A 19,672-nucleotide genomic window follows, 5' to 3' on the forward strand; every position below is an offset into this window, starting at 1 on the left:
CACACGAAGGATTCTGCTAACAGCACGAATGCATTAGTCCACCTTTCATTGCATAGTTGAGCTGCATTTGTCAGGACTCCATGGAGAAAAACCCGCACTAAAAGCTTTTGGTGGTGTGCTGCAGTTTCTTCTGTGAACTCGGTCTGAATGGATACACATGCTAAAGCAAGGCATGTGGAGGACACGTGGTGTTTGGAGGGAATAAATAAGATTCCACAGAACGACAGAGAGAGAACATGGCTTGCCAGTACAGTGCAACACTTGTGGGTTAAGTCATCGCTGACATTCACTTCCCTGAGAGGCACAACCAAGAACTTTTCTCCTGGTGTTCTTGTTGGCCCCTCCTGCTGATTCGAGCTGAGGCCTGGCTGTCTCTGCTAGGTTGTGTCACTGCTGTTGCTAACCCAACTCTACCAAACTGGATTGCTGGTGTATCCATGGAGTGTTTGTGAGTGGACTGTGCTGCCACTGCCTGCTGACCTACGAACTACTGATTTCCAAACAACACAGATGGGAGTTGCTCCAAAAAACCTTTCTAAACAGGCCCAGTCCCACCCTCACCCCCATATCCTTTCTTTTCTACTACCTCTGGTGGTTGGTGGGTTACAAGGAAGGCTAAAACATTTAAGAACCATCATTAAAATAAGGCTTGAAACAAAATAAGTTACAGTGTCCTAGTACAGACACAGCTCTTAATTCCTTAATTCCTTCGAGCTCCATAGTTACAAAGCCACAAAGTTGGGTAAAGACTACTAAATCATGGCCTGCTTCTCTAGAAACGTGCAAAGGAAGATGAAAACAAGTGCCAGCACCACAGCAGGCATCACTGGGAATATAAACGCCCTCTCAGAATGAGGACTTGCCACAAAGTAACCTGGGTAAGCACACCTTATGACTGACGCTGTCTCTGGGAGAGATCAAACTTTGTACAAGCCAACACCATGCTCTACAATGGCAACTGCTGCCTCTGCTGCTCCTCCCAAGGCCTTATGAAAAGGACTGTTTCCCATGGAGCACCCGGGCATGTTCATCCCACCCTACAACCTGCTGCCCACCACTCCCCCAAAACCTCCAACCCCAGAGGGAAAGCGTCCAGCAAGTCCTCCAAGTTTTTGATGTTTTTTTTCCTCACAGGGTAGTACATGTGGCTTGCTTTCTCTTATCCATCATCTCAACAGCCCATGAGCAGCACTGAGCATGGCCACTAGTCAGCTCAGAAAACCTTCAGCTATGACTAAATTAGTGGCCAAATGATGGCATTCCATATATGTACTCCCTCCTATCCAGTGGTAGAATACATACCACCACGTCATGTAAGAACACCAAGCAACAAGTGTCATTTGCCTCTTTTTATAGTTCATTAATAAAATGATCAATAAAAACAATAGGCATGTAACATTAACCTATTATTAATAAAGATAATGTGTATATATACACACATACATATGCACATAAATAAATATAATTTGCTCAGCCCAGATAATACTACTTGGGTATACAATTCTACGGCTGATCAACTGGCATTAGATAACCAATTAGGGTGCTCATCCCTAAAGAAGATGATTTCTTCCGCTCTCAGTAGTCATTAGTTTTCTGTCCCTTTTTGTCTAGGGGTGGGGCCCTGTGAGACGTGCCTTTCCGTGTTAACACGTCTACTGATTGGTGGTGTACTTGCTGTAGTCTTGTTTAGGCAGCCATAGTTAAGATATCATGGGAGAAGCTTCCCTGCCATTTCTAGAAGACTTAATCTCACAGCACATGTAGGCAGAATGTTAGTGTACCCTGTGTAAAGATTATCCTCGTATTAATCAAATGCTGAGTTCTCTGCTCTCATGTCTGGTTGCCATCAGAACATGGCATTGTAATGTTTATTCTAAGTATCTCCTGCCTGAATGCTGTATAAACATCGCTTCCCTTTTATTCTGAACTGTCAAAAAAACATTGGGGATGAAAAGCTGGTTCAGCAGCTAAGAGCACTTACTGCTTTTGCAGAGACCCCAGATTCAGTTCCCAGCACCCACATCAGATGTCTCACTATCTAGAACTCCAGCTCCAGGGGATCTGATACCTTCTTTTGTTCTCTACAAGCACTGCACATACCTACATGAAACAGGCAGGCAGGCAGCCAGACACAATTTATAAATATTTCAAAAAGAAAATAAAAAAATCAGGCTGGAGACATGGCTCAGTGGTTAAGAGCACTGACTGCTCTTCCAGAGGTCCTGAGTTCAATTCCCAGTAACCACATGGTGGCTCACACCAACTGTAATGAGATCTGGTGCCCTCTTCTGGTGTGTCTGATGACAGCTACAGTGTACTTATATATAATAAATAAATAAATCTTAAAAAGAAAAAAAAATCTACAGCCAGAACTTTATATACATCAGCTTAAAATTTTGGAATTTATCCTCAAAACAAACTCTTTAGAGATCCTAATTTTATATATAATAAAACCAGTATTCTCAGTTAAGCCCTAAGACATTATTATTTTAAGATTTATTTATTTTATCTATGTGAGTACACTGTAGCTGTCTTCAAACACACCAGAAGAGTACATCAGAACCCACTGCAGATGGTTGTGAGCCACCATTTGGTTGCTGGGAATTGAACTCTGAACCTTTGTAATACTAATTTGATTTGAAATTATGATAAACTCACAGAAAGAGAGAGGGGGAGGGAGAGGGAAAGAGGAGAGGAAGGAAGGAAGGAAGGAAGGAAGGAAGGAAGGAAGGAAGGAAGGAAGGAAGGAAGGAAGGAGGGAGGAAGAGGGAAGAGAAAGAAAGGAAAGGGGGATGGGGAGGTGGGGGAGAAGGAGGAAGAGAAAGGGGAACACACCAGAAAGCACTGTTTCTCAGCAGCATTCTCCACTGCATGGCACTGGAGTGCAAGGCCATGGGCTGCAGGGGCACAGTTACAAGAGAAATACAGAACAGGACAAGGAGCACAGGACCCTACGTCTGTCAACCACGTGGGGAAATCTGAGCCTTCACTGTCAATGGTGACGAGGTTCACAGTCTATACAGGCAAAGTTCATGCTGCTTTAAGTACATGAACAAATGAATGAGACCCCTCCTTCTTAAAATGAACTGCCAACCACATTCAGAAAACCCTAAATCTAATGAATAAAATTCGATGAGAAACAGCATGTTTACAGTCATCTCTAAAGTATCTCCCCAGAAATTAATTACAAAGTAAAACATGGCAATAATGTCACACTGGAAAAACCTGATGAACTAGTATTTGTACTTGGGAAAAAGTGTATATAATCTGAATCTAATCATGACATCAGCCAAACCCACCTGAGGAACAACATGCAGAATGTCCGGCTTGTCCCACTCATCACGTCAAGATCAAATGAGACCAAAGCCACTGCCAATGCTACAAAAGAAACTATCCAGAGAGATGGAGTACGTGCCAACATCCTATCTACAAAACAGATTTAGCAAAGACGCAAATACAACATAGAGAACATCCGGACTTGCAACTTTCCTAAACCTTCTGATGACCAGGTTAACACAGTTGCCACAATGAAGCAGCCTCCATTCACAAACCTGGAAAAACTGTGCATCAAACATGAAAGTGACTAGCTAGCATGCACTAGCGCATGCACTGCTTCTCAGCACAGGGCCAGGACACTTTCTACCTTTCACTAGGTCCTGTGGGACGGCACAGTCCTAATTCACTCCTCCTTTCGTACTGATGGGCAGATGTCTTCCTGAGCTTTGTCTCAGAGACTGAAGTTGAGGGACAGCACCTATACTCTAAGAGCCAATGCTCAAGCCCCCAGTTTCCAGTCGCTGTGGGCAACCAGTGTACACGTCCTACCCACAAATGCTGTGCTGAGTCCCCTTTACTGATTTTAATGTCATGCTGGAGTCCTTATTTAGGATTGTAGCTGGCTGTTGACTCAGTAACCAATAACTGCCTGTTTTTGCTGTGGAAGGTGCTGGCAAAGCGGCAAGCCCATGACTTTGGCTATCTAGAGTAAAGCGATGTTTACAGGGAAGTCACTTCCAGTCTCCCTCTGGATGCAGTGATGGTTCTCCCAATTCTGTCCCACAGGGAGTCACCAAGCATCCTTCCCAGAACACTCCAAGCCTTTGCACCTACTCCACTTTACAGTAAATCAACAAAGAAGCACATTTAAAGACCACAGGAAACAAACAAACCCAACAAGTCCTCTGTGTGACAACCAGCCTGCCTGCTCAACAGCCATGGAGGAAAGAGGAGGCTGCACTTGGTTAATGGAGACACGGCAACCAAATCAACAGCATGAGTCACTACTGGACCATGACTCCAAAGAACAAAAGAACACACAAGGTGTGGTGGAGACAACCTGATCTGCTGAAATACAGTCTCAACACTAGGTGATCTAAGTAAATCACATTACTGTCCTTCAGTAAGAAGTGGAGATATGGGCTGTGGAAATAGCTCGGCCAGTTTGTGGTTACCAAACACTCTATTTGGAGCCGAGTTCAGTTCACAGAAACCACACACAGAAGTAAAAGTAAAGCCTGCCGTAGTGGTACACACCTTTAACCCAGCACTGTGGAAAGGAGGACAGAGGCAGGCGAATCTGTGTGTGTCTAAGGCCAGCCTGGTCTACACAGCAAGCTCTAGGTTAGCTAGGACTACAGAACTTCTGCCTCAAAAATGAAGAGGAGAATAAATAAAAGCAAAACACAGTGCGGTAGAGTGTACTCTAATGCCAGCATTGGGAGGTGGACACAGACAGCCCACTACTTGCTGAAGTTATCCTCTGGCATGTCCATGCATTTGTGCGTGCACACACACACACACACACAAACACAGGAAACATTCATAAAAAAATCAACAACAGGGTTGAAAAGATGGCTCAGCGGTTAAGAGCACTGACTGCTCTTCCAGAGGTCCTGAGTTCAAGTCCTAGCAACCACTTGGTGGCTCACAACCATCTGTAATGAGATCTGATTCTCTTTTGGAGTATCTAAAGACAGCTACAATGAGTGTATTCGCATGTATATTAAATAAACAACAAATCTTTTTTTTTTTTTTTTTTTTTTTTTTTGGCCTGTTTCCATCCACACAGCACAATTTTACACCAAGAATCTTAAGCCCATACAAGAGTTGTTGGAATAAACAGGCTCTGAGGAGCTGGGCATAAGACATAACTGCTTATTTCTACATCTTCTGCACTCAACAATCTTTAATAAGACCACAACTTCACCAAAACCACCCACATACATGGGAGGAAACGTGATTTGTACTCTCCAAACTCATTTAAAAATAGATAGATAGATAAATAAGCAAATACTCTGCAGACAGACAGAATCAATGCAATCCCTATCAGAATTCCAGTGAGTTGTTGAGACATTGACAAGATGATTTTAAACCCATGCAGAATTAACATGAGACTCAGAAGAGTCAACTGTGATCATGAAAAGAACAAAGTCTAGAAGCCCCACTTCCTGATTTCAAAACTCACTTCAAAGTACCCATAATCAAAGCAGTAACACTAAAGGAAGGTCACATGGGCCCAAGGAAACAGAACTGAGGTTTCAGCTGCAGTGGAGGCACAGGCCTGTCACCCAGCATCTGTGAGGTCATCCTCTACTTAACAAGTTTGAAGACAGCCTTGACACTGTCTAAAAAACACAGAACTTAAAAGCCAGATCCCACAAATAAACCCACATATTCATTCATCTCTGCTTGTTTTCAGCAAGGGCGCTGAGGCCATTCAATGGGAAACAGGTGTACATGTGTGAGTGTGCACTCATGGGTGGTGGGAAAATGTGAACTGCACCACACACATGTAGAGAAGAGAGGACCAGAGTTGGTTCTCACCTTTACAAGGATTCCAGGGATGGATGCAGGCCACTAGGCTTGAGTGGGGAAGGCCTTTTCCTGCTGCACCTCCTCACCGGCCCTAACCCAGCAAGTCTAAGCAGATGCCCAAGATGAGAAGGCAGGACCACCCAAACACTACTTGCTGTACTGACTTCATAGCAGCATTTATCCACCAAAAGGCACAAACAACTCAAAGCCAAAAACGAGCAAACAGGTCAAACGTGATGCAAATACAGTAGAAAACGTATCCACTAAAAGTGACAAAATGCTGGTACATCTTATAACACAGATGGGTCCTGAAAACCATACCAAGTGCAGAGCCAGTCATGACGGGCACAAAAAAATACTCCAATGGTAGTTGCCTGAGGCTAGGAGGGAGGAGAGTGGGAGGAAGGTGCAGAAGGATGGCTGCCGAAGGGGAAATGTTCAACAACTGACCGCTCTACTGTGTCCCATAAACACAGCTCATATGGTTGTATGAGCTGTAGCTGAATGTTTTAAGAGCTGGGCCTGTTGACACAGGCTTGTTGTAATCCTGGCTAGTACAGGCTGAGGCAGGAGAGTGGTAAATTCAAGGCCAGCTTTGCCAACTTAGACTTTTCTCAAAATAAAGCAGTAGGAAGACGGCTGGATTTGCAGATGGTTGTATTTGTGAACCTAACTTGGGTGGCAGGCACAGAAGAATCGGGAGTTCAAGGCCATCCTCGGCTACACATACACTTCTAGGCCAACCTGGGTTACATATAAGACCCTGCCTTTAAAAGTAAATACTAAAGGCCTCTGCCCCCGAAGCATGAGGAGATGTAAGGCTGTGGCAGCAGAGCGAGAAGAAAGAATATGGGCACCAACTGTCCAATGAGTGCCACGGCCGATGTATTTAAAGCTTACAGTGTCCAAACTCAAATCCAGTTTTATTCTTCAATATAAATTTAGTTGTGCACATAAGGTACAGATCCGCACTATATAGAAAGTTAAAGTGACAGAAAGTTCCATAAGCTCTAATAATAGAGTTCAGAAATGGGACTGGTAAGAGTGGACCCCTTGCTTCCAACGTGAATAGCTGTCCATCACCCACTAGTCGGTACAGCTTCAGATCTTGTGACCTGACTTCTCGAAAACTCTCACACATCACACTGTTCTGTCAGATCCGAGGCTCGCCTTGAAGCATGGCCACATCTACCTTAGGAACAGGAAGCACTCTCATTTCATCTAGCTCAAACACAAATATTTGGTGGCTTTTCTTGTACCCTGTCATATTCTGTTGAACAACTTCTAGACTTACAAGGAAAATGAGAAAAATTAAGTTGCTAACTGTCCGTTTTGGTTTTTTCCTCATCCTAACCAGTAGCTTTACTGAGATTCCAAATCTAATCCCAACAGTCCTGTAACAGCTGACAGATCATACCTTGGGATTCTTCTGACTGTACTTTTAGCCATTGACCCTACCTCCTCCCCCACAGCAAGCTCTGAACCTATGACTGGCTTAAGTCAGTGCCCCAGGTGCCCTCTCCTGCCCTGCTGTCCTCAGAGGCAGGATGTGTCCAATGTTTCCTCAAGGTAGGTTTTAATGAAACCCTCCCATCCTTTTGATAGGAAGTTTTAAGACTAGCCAGGACTAGAGGATATCAGGGGAACATAAGTCGCCCCTTACTCCTGCTGACTGAAAATATCTTAAGCTTTAGAACCATGCTTGCAGTCAGTCAGACTCCCTGATGTCCTTGTGAAGCGCACACCCGGAAACACTCCCTTGACCTGTCTGTCTTAAGGACTCATCTGTGCTCTAGGACTGTAACCTTCAAGACAAACCTCCAGTCACCTTACAGTCTCAATCACTAAGTCAAGTTCCTTGAGCAGACAGTGGTGCCTTTAATCCTGGCATTAGGGAGAAGGTTGAGGCCAGCCTGGTCTACAGAATTCGAGCTTCAGGATAGCCAAGACTACACCAAGAAACTTCCTCGGATTAAAAACAAACACATCAAAACATTGTTTTAGATTTACTTTTACTTTATTTTATAAATATGAGTGTTTTGTAGCATGTATGTGTGTGCACCATGTGTAAACTTACTGCCCTTGGAGGCAAAAAAAATAACAACCAATAAACAAACAAACAAACAAACCAGCCCTGGATCCCACAGAACTGGAGTTCCCAATAGCCATGTGTCACCATGGAGGTGCTGGGAATTAAATCCAGTCCTCTGAACGACAGCCATCTCTCAGGTACCTATGAAAACATTTTTAGTTTTTTAAAATCCTTCGTGTAATGCAACTTCAAAAGCCACAAACATCCTATATATAATTGTGGGTCAGACATTTAAATGTGACTCTCTTCCCTTAACATATATTCAGTCTGTATCAAAACACTTTCGTAATAAATTCTAACTCTCTATTCACATTGACTGTTCTATAACTTTTTTTAACCAATGTAAATCAATAATCCCAACTTTAGGGCTAGAGAGGGTTCATCACCCCCGTAGGAACCCCAGCAAACCAAATTCTCTCTTCTGGTGTCTGTGGGCACCTGCACACAGTAAAACAGACACACATATATAAAAATAAAATCTTTAATTAAAAAAAAAAACCTCACAGTAGTGGTGGCACAAGCTTAATCCTAGCACTTGGGAGATGTCTGAGTTCCAGGACTGCCAGGGCTACCCAGAGAAGTGTGTTGGGAATCCCAGCTTCACCTGAGCAGAGGAACTGGTCCGAATGGGGGAGCAGGGTCTGTAGCAGCACAGGGCTGTGTCCCTGCTGCCACTGCAGCCAGACGACGTGTGATCCACTCCACTTTCACCTCTCAGTCATTTCCTTAGATTCTAGCAGCTGATTCCCTCACAAAGACTGCTCTGCTGAGACTAAGCATGGCATCGGACTCAAGTAACCGCTCTCATCTGCCACACTTGTAAAAGCGCAGACTCGAGGCCCATCCTGCAAATGTCCGTGCTACAGTCCTCAGAACACACTATGGGAGCAGAAAGGAAACGCCGGCCACACCCCACCTTGCTGCCACCTCGGTGTCCACACTTTAATCCCCAGAGCATGTAAATACAATGCCTTACAGGGCAAGGGGAAATTAAGGTTGCATAAGGGCTTAAAGTTGCTAAAATCCAAAAGCCTTAGTTTGGAGATTATCCTGGATTATCCAGATGCCCCGCCCCTTCCTGAAGTGTCAGTGACGGACTCAAATCAGTATCTGAGGGATGTAAGAGTGACCAGACGCTGCTGACCTAAAGACACGGGAGGAGCTGAGGCCAGGGAACATGGAAAGCCTCTAAGGTAGAAAAAGCAAAAAAAAAAAAAAAAAAAAAAAAAAACTCTTGGGCTCCCTAACCCTCCTAAAGAATAATCTCTCTAATATTCACTTCAAAGTTCTGGCCTCCAGAAGTATCACTGTGAGCATACAGATGTGGCTAGAACTGTGCAGTTTATAGGAGCCACTGGAGATTAAAGCAAGCACAAATGGTTTGGTTTGTTGTAGACATTGTGTATAGAAACAAATGCACTCTAACAGTCTTAAAATATGAAAACTGAAGTAGTCAGCCCATCTTTGAGAATTACATATTTAGGAATCTAAAGTAGCTTATTTTAAACAAATAGGTTTAATAGATATGTGGTCTCAAAATGCTTGGTTTTAAAAAATAGAAATGTGCTGGGTGTGGTGGCGCACCGCACCCTTTAATCCTAGCACTTGGGAAGCAAAGGCGAGGGGATCTCTGTGATGAGAACAAACAACTTCGGGGGGGGGGTGCCCTCTTCTAGCCCACATAGCTACTGCATACATGTGGTTCACAGAGAAACACTCACACACTTATTAAACATTTTAAAAGTCTAGAAAAAAAGACAAATTCTTCAAAGTCATAACAGACAACAGGCTAAGACACCCACAAAGCAGAAGAATGTCCAGTCTACAAAGTGTCCCACAGCAACCACACTTTCGACCCCAAGGAAGGCTTTGCTTTATCCTCTCCCGGCCACTAGCACTTCCTTTATGGCTTACCTGACTCACACAGGCACTTCTAACTTTAAAGAATTATTCAACTTCGCTTTTCAGATACCCTGAGAGAGCCCAGAAGACCCACTGTACTGTACACATTAACCCAACTTACTTCTACAACTTCAGACCTTTTTAAAAATGACATTAGCATTTGGACTTTGCAGACATCAGAAGTTAACTGCTCTTAGGGTGGAGATGTAGCTTGATTAGTAAAGTGCTTGCCTCGCATTTGCAAAGTCCTGGGTTCCATCTCCAATACCACACAGAACTCAGCACAGACTCCTAGCCTGTGGTTCTAGCACTCAAGAAGACGAAAACAATCTGAAGGTCGGAAAGATGCCAGCAAGATGGCAGTGAGCTAAGACACTTGCTGCAGAGCCTGACCACCTAACCTCAATCCCCCAAACACAGAAGAACTAAGTCTGAAAGGTAGATCTCTGACCGCCACACACGCACCATGACGTGTACATGCACAAATACATAAACTTTTTTAAATTTAAAAATGCAAAGGTTATCCTCAGCTACCAAACTCCATGTCAGCCAGGGATGTGAGGGAACCTACTTTTAAAAAAGAAAAAGGTGCTGGGCATAGCAGCCCAACGCCTTTAATTCCAGCATTCAGGAGGCAGAGGCAGGTGGATCTCTGTGAGTTTGAGGCCAGTCTTATCTATAGATCGAGTCCAGAACAGGCAAGGGTACTCAGAGAGAGACCCTGTCTCAAAAAACCAAAAAAGAGGTTAACTGTTCTCCTGTATCAGCAAAAGAACCAAGCTACAATACCTTACTGTTTGTTTTTAAAGAGGTTTCAGCACCTCAGCCAGCCAGCTCCACTGTCTCACATCACTCTGTACCATCAGCAATCTCTGTTTTCAGTTTTCCCCCAACACAGGGTCTCAACACATGGCTCAAGTTGGCCTGTTGCTAAAGCTCATGATCCTCCTGCCTCAGCCTCCCAGGTACTTTATATGCCCACAGTACTATACCCCATTACAGTCTTGATAGCTTCTTCCAAAACAAAATCTTTACACCATTCCTACCTCCTTTTTAAAAATTTTTTCATTAGATACTCTTTGTATTTAATTTGAAATGTTATCCCTTTCACCCACCCCACTCCCATCCTCCCTCCCCCTCTACTTGTCTTCACAAAGGTGCACTAGCTCCCAATCAGTGTATTGGCATTCCCCTACATTAGGAAAAATGTGCCCTCACTGGACCAAAGGCCTCTTCTCACGTTGATGCCAGACAATGCCATCCTCTGCTACACATGCAACTGGAGCCACGGGCGTCTCAATGCATGCTCAGTGGTTGGTGTTCTAGTCCATGGGAGCTGTGGAGGATTTGGTTAGTCGACAATGTTGTTCTTCCCATGAGGCTGCAACCCCCTTCAGCTCCTTCATCCCCCCTCCCAGCACCCTCACTGGGGTTCCCTGCTCAGTCTGATGGTTAGCTGCAAGCATGCTCAGCTGCATGACTCTGGCAGAGCCCCTGAATAGGCACCCCTATCTGGTTCCTGCTAGCAAGAACCTCCCAGCATCAGTGATAGTACTTGGGCCGTTGGCTGCACATGGGGTGGATCCCCAGGTGAGGCAGCCCCTAAATGATCCCCTCTTCAAGCCCTGCTCTTCCACTTGATCCTGTACCTCCTCCTGTGAGTGTTTTGTTCTCCCTTCTAAGAAGGACTGAGGCTTCCACATTTTGGCCTTCCTTCTTTTTGAGCTTCATAAGGTCTGTGAATCCTACCTCCTTCTATACAAACTGTGCATATTAAACAATCATCTATATGAATTCTATGCATGTTAAACACTCAGATCTTTCAAGTATTTCCCACAACATTGATTCTGAGTATTCAAATGAGTAAGCTCATATTCACATCTAGGACTGAATTATGTTTTTTTCCAACACCTCAAGGTAACATATAGGTATTTAAATAATCTTCAACCCAAAAGACAAGGTTATCTACTAACAGGTGTACCCCAAAGCAAAAAACAGGGCTCTAGAGAGGATGGGCAACCAGGCAGCTCCGTGTGAGCTATAATAGCCTGAGTTATAGCTGGAGAACATGTTGGAGGAAGGCCAAGGCTGAAACTGACATGCCTGCTCTGATTCAAGGGTGGTGTTTGTCATATTTAGAATATGATAATAAAGTAAAAGCTGGCTGTTGGGGTGGCAGAACATAGGCTTAGCATGTGCTTAGCATGTACAAATCACTGGGTTCAACCCTCAACCTGGTTATAAAAAAAAAAAAAAAAAAAGTAAGCATCACTGTTCTCCTCACAGTACTCTCAAGACATCTGACTCCCTAAGACAGGCCGGGTGCCACAGATCAGTCACTGCTGCTCCCCGACAGAACAAAGTAGTTCTCAAACTATTCGAACCAGAAGATCAATTTCATTCTTAGCTTTAATGTTATAATATAAATTATATATATATAAGTGAGCATCCTCAGAGGCAGCTGCTACTAATAACTAATGATGGATGAACTTTGTTAAGTTCAGACTCCAGCAAGTGTTTGCTGGGCTACATTCACCAGGGCAACAGAAACATCTGAACCCCACCCCATCCCGACCCCTGCGATCAAAGTGCACCCCTCTGAGCCAGCAGCAGGTTGTTTAGCCCAAGAAGCCATTTTCTAAAGACAAGCTCACAGTTAGGAAGTAAATATGGATCCTTAAATAAAGGAGCCAATCCAAATGCGTGCTTTTCTTTCCTGTAGTACAGGTAAAAGCTGGAGTCCAAACTGAGAAAGCAGGTGTGGGGTGCAAAGCTGTGAGCCTGAACGTCCAGCTCTCAGGAGCTGGGACACATTATTGATCAGGCACAGGCAGCATCAACTTAAAAGGGATGAGACCTCATTTTAGATCTAAAGAAACCAATTCAATAACTACCAAAAACCGTCTAATTTGGGCCAGCAAGATGGCCCCCTATGTAAAGGTGCTTGTCATTCAGCCTGACAACCCAAGTTCAATCCCCAGAACCCACCGACACATGAAAGGACATGCTCACCACGGCACATACACTTACATGCATGTCAGGTACCAATACCACTAGTAAGTTTTTTTTTTTAAATCAAAAGAAACATCTGACTCAATCCTTGTAGTCATAGATGACGAAAAACAGTTTGGAATTATAAGGAAAGTTTTCCTCACACATACACACATCTAAATGTCAAAATATGGGCTCGAATTTACCTCTTTTATTATAGCATGACACAGAATAAAATCCATAATAAAACAGCATACTGAGTTTCTGGAAATGACTACTGAAAGAGAAGCACCCTGCCCCCAAATGGTTATATCTCAGTTTCTAGAATTATAAGAAATACGCACAATTAGTCTTTCCTGAGATGGCAAGTTGTAGAAGTAGAATTAACATACTTTACAGACAGGAAGAAAGGAATGTGGTCAGGGACCAGGAAACAGCCTCATCTGCAGAAGCTTGGTCAAAAGCATAGAATTAAAAAAAAAAAAAAAAAAAAAAAAAGCCAAGCCTTGTGTGAAAGCAGTTGACACAGTGATTCAGTGACAGAAACTAACCGAGTGGCTCAGGGCTGGGTAGTAATTGACCAACTCGGGATCTCCTTTAATAAAGTTATGGAGGGGGGGAAGGAGACATCAGAAAGGCCACATGGCATGAAGCAGAACCACTGTCGTAGCCCAGTGTGCTGTTTTACTGCAGGTACCTTTACTTGTGGTAAGTGCCAAGATTTGCAAAAGCCTATGTCTTATATATAATTTCATGCGTAGTAACTCTACTGCTTTACCCTCTAATACAGTGGGGTTCTCAACCAATGGATCACAACCCACACAACTTTGTATACTGAGGTGTTTACACTATAATTCATAACAGTAGCAAAATTACAGTTATGATGCAGCAATAAAATAATTTTATGGGTGGGAATCACCACAGCATGAGGAACTGTATTAAAGGTCTCAGCATCAGGAAGGTTGAGAAACACTGCTCTCATCCCGTAAACACAACCTGCTGGCCACCTAATTACTTACCCCTGTGGCCCGGTCCTCTTGCCAAATTATCTTAAAGCATTCAGCTCTCCGTGCTTATTGGTCAACTTTTGAAACAATCATGATAGTGACTGGTGGGACATACTTACTGTCCACCAGAGCCTGGCTTGGGGAGCGGGCAAAAACCAGGCTTATGGGATACACAGCCCAAGGCTCAGCTTCTTCACTTGGGCCTCCATTCCAAGATCTCATAACTGAACCAGAAACACCTGTGGCAAGCTTCAAGCATTTGTGGATGACCAATCACCCAAAATTAATTCCAAAATCAAATACCAGGCTTCACTAGAAATCTCCAGACTAACAAAGACGGAAGGGAGGAAGGGAGGAAGGGAGGAAGGGAGGAAGGAAGGGAGGAAGGGAGGAAGGGAGGAAGGAAGGGAGGAAGGGAGGAAGGGAGGAAGGGAGGAGGGAAGGAAGGGAGGGAAGGAGGGAAAGGGAAGGAAGGAAGGAGGGAAGGAAGGGAAGGAAGGAGGGAAGGAGGGAAGGAGGGAAGGAAGGGAGGGAAGGAGAGAAGGAAGGGAGGGAAGGAAGGAAATGAAGGAAGAAAGGGAAGGAAGGAAGGAAAGAAGGGAAGGAAGGGAAGGAAGGAAGGAGGGAAGGAAGGGAGGGAAGGAGGAAAGGAAGGAGGGAAAGGAGGGAAAGAAGGGAAGGAAGGAGGGAAGGAGGGAAGGAGGGAAGGAAGGGAGGGAAGGAGAGAAGGAAGGGAGGGAAGGAAGGAAATGAAGGAAGAAAGGGAAGGAAGGAAGGAAAGAAGGGAAGGAAGGGAAGGAAGGAAGGAGGGAAGGAAGGGAGGGAAGGAGGAAAGGAAGGAGGGAAAGGAGGGAAAGAAGGGAAGGAAGGAGGGAAGGAGGGAGGGAGGGAAGGAAGGAAGGAAGGAAGGAAGGAGGGAAGGAGGGAGGGAAGGAGGGAGGGAGTGGACGGTGGTATCTGAGGAATACAGCACCCAAGTTCTAGCCTCCGCCTCCCCATAAAGAACTTCTGATTTGGGATCGAGACAGAACATCTAAGAGTTTCTTAAAAGTCCCTAAACACCCTTCTGGCATTTCAAATGACATGTTTTATGAGAAGCAGTTTCTCACCATAGACATAAAGTAAAAGTATCAATCCTGATGACTGCAGAAAGGAAGTACATCGAGAATGTAGAGCCCACTTTTAATCTCAGCCATCCATCAGTCAGCAGGTGGAGGCAGAAGACTCAGGAGTTCCAAACACAGGAAGGAGTTGAGAGGCAGGGGACAGGAAGGCAAGGCAGTGACCCCCTCATTTCTCCACATTCCTTCAAATAATGCATAAGTTTTAAGGCTTTGCCCCCTCCTTTTCTGGAATGATGCTAAGCTGAAACACGCACACCAACCTAGGGGTCAGAAGGCAGCAGGAAAAGGCAAAATAGCCAGGTTTACTTGAGACTGCTTCAGTAAGTAGTTTAAAGTTTTCACAAGAGTCCAGCTCTGCCTACAGTATAACCTAGCACATACCTTGTGGATTTGACACCACACACAAACACACACACACACACACACCTCCCTGCCTAGCAAGCAGCCAAGCTAGTGCCATCTCATTTTGAGAAGCCCTAACCTCCTTGTTTCTGCTCTATCCAATCCCCCCTCCCCAAAAGGTCTTTCCCACCTAGGAATCCCACAACCAGAGACAGTGGGTAGCTTCAGCCAGTGCAACATTTAAAGAACTCCCAGTGGGCAGCACTAGTCTCCAGCAGACATACTGGAATACCTGAATTAGCCACAGGATGCTGCTGACTTCCAACCAGAGCCCTGCGCGAGCGCTTTCTCCGCTGTTTGCTGACTATTAAGTACAGAACTAAGCATATCATGAACTACACTGCACTAACTTCGAGAACAAGAATTTCATTAAGGAGCATCAAGCTGAAGGTGTGCTAACAATAGGCGGTGCATAAATGTTTCTGGAGGCATTGAGAACAGTCTGAAGACAGTCACTCTGAGCCAGGCTACCCAAGACAAACACATCTCACTCATTCTCACACAAAAGCAGAAGAGCAGTGATCTAAATCAAGGCATATCTGAGGACGTATTTTAACCAATAAAGCAACTTCAGGTTTGCTCTTCGTCTTGTTTTGACAAGCGGGTAAGTTGTGTAAACTTCTGTATTTACAGAATAAAATTTCAATTCACCCCAAGTGCTTCTCCAAATGTTTCTGAAGCTAAGTCCAGGCCCTTCCCTCCAGTCTTCCATAGGTTCACTCAGCCTTACCTCTACTGCAAACTCACTCTGAGGAAATGAAGACCTCCATTGTAGAAAGATGTTAATGCTCCAATCAAATGGCAGAAATAAGCAATAAGTTACTCACTTTAAAGCCCTCACAGTCCAAACCTGGTGTGATGGTGCATGCCTGATATCTCAGTGTCTGGGAAGTGGAGGCAGGAGAATCATGAGTTCAAGGCCAGCTACCACGACGTACCAAATTAAAACTCAGCGTGACCTACACATGACCCTGTTTCAAAACACCAGTAAAAATGGAAATCAAACAAACAAACAAAGCCCTCCTAAACTAAAAAGGATAAGGGGAACATATACAGCACAGTCCAGCTGAGATCACAAAAATCCTGTGCAACTGTATAAGGCAAATGGGCAGGTGTTACTCTGGTCAAGTGACCCGCTTTAGAGTTACTTACTCGTTGGACAGTTCACATTCCAAGGAAAACAGAATCTACAGACACAGCAGGACCTTTGCTGTTTCTGGTTTTTACTTTCATTAATCCTCAGAAGGAAAGCAACCTTCCTTACACTCAAAACCGCAAACCACTCTGATGATACTCAGCACCTACTCAGGGAGGGTAGCAGGATTTATCCAAGTAGGAACAGACACACCCAATCTTAATAGCACCTTTGTAACAATCTCACCCTGGCCGGGCATGGATGTCTATGCATTTGCCAAAAAGCATACACACACCATGTGCAATTAATGCACCTGGGCAGAAGGCCTAAGGAGAGCTAGCTTGGGAGTGGACTTCCTTGATATCAGCATCTCACTGGACATAGAACCCTGGCTGGGCTCTGTCCTCTGCTGCTCTTTTCCAGTGCTGTTTTGTGGAGTTGTTGTTTTTATTTTGGGGGGTGGGGGGGAGGTGGTGTTATTGGTTTGGTTTTGGAGACAAGGTGGCTGTCCTGGAACTCACATTGTAGACCAAACTCAGAGATCTGCTTGTCCCTACCTTGAGAGTGCCACCACCACACCCTTTGTTGCTCTGACTGTATTGTCTCCCTCTAGCAGAATGGAGACACGTGAAAGTAGGCACTATCTTTGGTTGGGAAGGAGCAGTTTTTTTTGAGACAGGGTCTTAACTACATCTGCCTGGAACTTGTGATCTTTCTGCATCCAAAGTCCTGGGCTTCTAGAGCACACTGTAAAAAGCCCTACGGTGGGAACTGTCTGGGTCACTGCTGTACCCCCAGTTCCAGTCAGCTGGTGCTAGATATATACTTGATGAAACTGAGTGAATGAACAGTCTACAGGAATTACACCACTCCTGAAACCCTAGACTTAGTCAATGAACCATGACCCCAAAATATGTGGAGCTCAGCAATCTGGCAAAATTACCACTATAAAAGATTTGATTATCCCATATCTAAAAATAATTAGCACAACCAATCCCAGGAACTGTTAATACAGCCCCCTTCTCAACACCAGGAAAGAACAATTATCCACGTGGGAAAATGGATCCTTCAGTGGATTCCATAATCTTGTGACTTTTTTGATGTTGTGGATTGAGCCCACCGATTCCACTCCACAGAATGTAGCAGAGAATTCACTTTTCCTACCTGATTCTCCACTCCTTAAACACACACAACCACAGATCACTTGCAGGTGGAAGATGGTTTGGAGAATCTCCTGGATAAAATCCAGAAGACAAAAACGGAACTGAAGAGTGCGGGGTCTCTGGTAACCAGACCCACACTGCAAAGAGTAACTTTTTTCATTGATTCATAAATCAAAACCTCTACGTCAACGACGTTCATAAAGGAGGTAATGGATTTGCCATATCACCTGGAAAACCGTGGCGCTTCTAGCAATGCACAAAAACACGTTTGGAACCCACCCACGTTCCGCTTTCGAGGGGGGTGGGAGGCGGAGGGGGGGGTCTGTGTACTTCAACCCCACACAGCGGCGTCTGCTCTATTAAAGTAAACAAATGACAGGAAAGCTAATGTAGTTTTTCAAGATTAACACGGATTCCCAGAGACAAGGCTGCCATCTGGACGGACACAGGTTGAAAGTCGCAAGAGTTCCTTTCTCCACAGAGAGTTGAAAATAAGAGAACATTTCAACAGCACTCTTTCAAAGTTTCCACCTTCACACGCCCCCTTCCCGAGCCGGGGCCCCGGGGCTCCACCTAACCCGAGGAGGAACTCTGCCAGGACTTCCGTCCTCCGGTAGGATCGAGACCCTTCCTTCCTGCCGCAGACCCCCGCCCTGCCCGGCTCGGGGCCCCGAGGAAATGCCGCGTCCCTTCCCCCGGCCCAATCCCCTGGCTTCCCGGTACCAGTCCTCAGTTTTAAAGTCCCGGCTCCAGCCCCCGGTCTCTAGTCCCCAGCCCCCAACCTCAGTCCCCACCTCGAGTCCCCAAGTCCCCAGCCCGCAGCCCTTACCCCTCAACCCGGTCCCTGAGCCCCCAGGCCCTAGTCCCCGGCCACAGTCCCTGATTCCCCGGTGCCCAGCCCCAGACCCCGAGTTTCCCGTCCTTAGCTGCGACCCCCAGTCAGTACCCAACCCCGAACCCCAGTGCGTCCTATCCCCAGAGCCCCCGCCCCGCCTGCCCTGTCCAGCACGCCTTCCCCGCGGTCACTCGGCCCCGCGCCCGGTCCGCTTGCACTCGAACAGGCCCGCGGGCGGCGCCTCGAAGGCGGGGACCGGCCGCCCGGGCCGCGCTGCCGCCGCACCTACCATGGTACAGATGGAGGCGAATTTGGAGACTGTCATTAGGATTTCCATCCGCCCGGCGCCATCTTCCAGACAGTCGCGGCGGGCGGGGGACGCGGGGAGCCGGGCCGCCCGCTCGCTCCGCAGCCCGCGGCCGCACCCGGAGCCACCGCGGACCCACGCTTCTAGCCTGCTGGGCCGCCGCTGCCGTCGTCGCCGCGGGCGCTCAGGCTTCCTACGGCCCAGCCCCCGCCCGCCGGCCGCCCGCCCGCCCCCGGCTCCGCCCCGGCGCACGGCGCAGCCGCCGCCTCAGGGCCCGCGCTTGCCCGGGAAGCCGCACACCGCACACCCCGCCCAGCGCGCTGGGTGGGGAGCGAGCTCCGCGCAGGCCCTTCCGCCCGGCGGACCTGGTAGCGTCGTTCCGCCCCGCCCCCTCCGGCGCCGTCACGCCCACCGCAGCTGTGCCACGCCCATCTACCACGCCCTCCCACGGGCAGAAGGCTCCACCCAGTGCGCGGTGGGGCGGGGCGAGACCGGTACCTCGTCCCTCCTGCAGATGGGTCCTAGCGCCGACACGAAGTCACTACCTTAGCATGCTTAGAGCGGGTCTTGAGTGGGAGAACTCGATCCTTTCTTTGCTCTGCGGCGTCTGTGACATCAAAAGGCCTTTAGAGCGAGTGACCCATAGCTCTAAAGGGCAGCCAGGACCACTGTTGAAACAGAAAACGGAGACTATGTCTGGGAAACTGGACGGGTTGGAAGGCAACCCCACCAGCAGCCCCAAGCACTTGGATGTTTTTGCTGGGGTGAATCATCTGGGCCAAGTTCCCTAAGAAAAGACTAATTAGGTTTTTTAAAAAACTGGGAGAGACAAGATTTAACTATGAATTAGCAGTAGAGGAGGAGAGGACGGGGAGCCCGCCCTGCCTGACAGTGGGATAC

The 19,672-nt window shown here is 46.4% G+C and overlaps 1 protein-coding gene across 1 annotated transcript in view; it reads right to left on the reverse strand.

The window, feature by feature from the left end:
- USP12 (ubiquitin specific peptidase 12) overlaps positions 1-18,983 on the reverse strand; it is a 44,865-nt gene extending 25,882 nt beyond the window's left edge. The window contains exon 1 of the mRNA XM_080941219.1: positions 18,755-18,983. Coding sequence (XP_080797345.1) covers positions 18,755-18,802 — 48 coding nt within the window. The 5' untranslated portion in view covers positions 18,803-18,983. The remainder of the gene's footprint in view (positions 1-18,754) is intronic.
- Between the last annotated feature and the right edge of the window lie 689 nt (positions 18,984-19,672).

Source organism: Micromys minutus (genome assembly GCF_963924665.1).
Source record: "Micromys minutus genome assembly, chromosome: 29".
NCBI classification, from domain to species: Eukaryota; Metazoa; Chordata; class Mammalia; order Rodentia; family Muridae; genus Micromys; species Micromys minutus.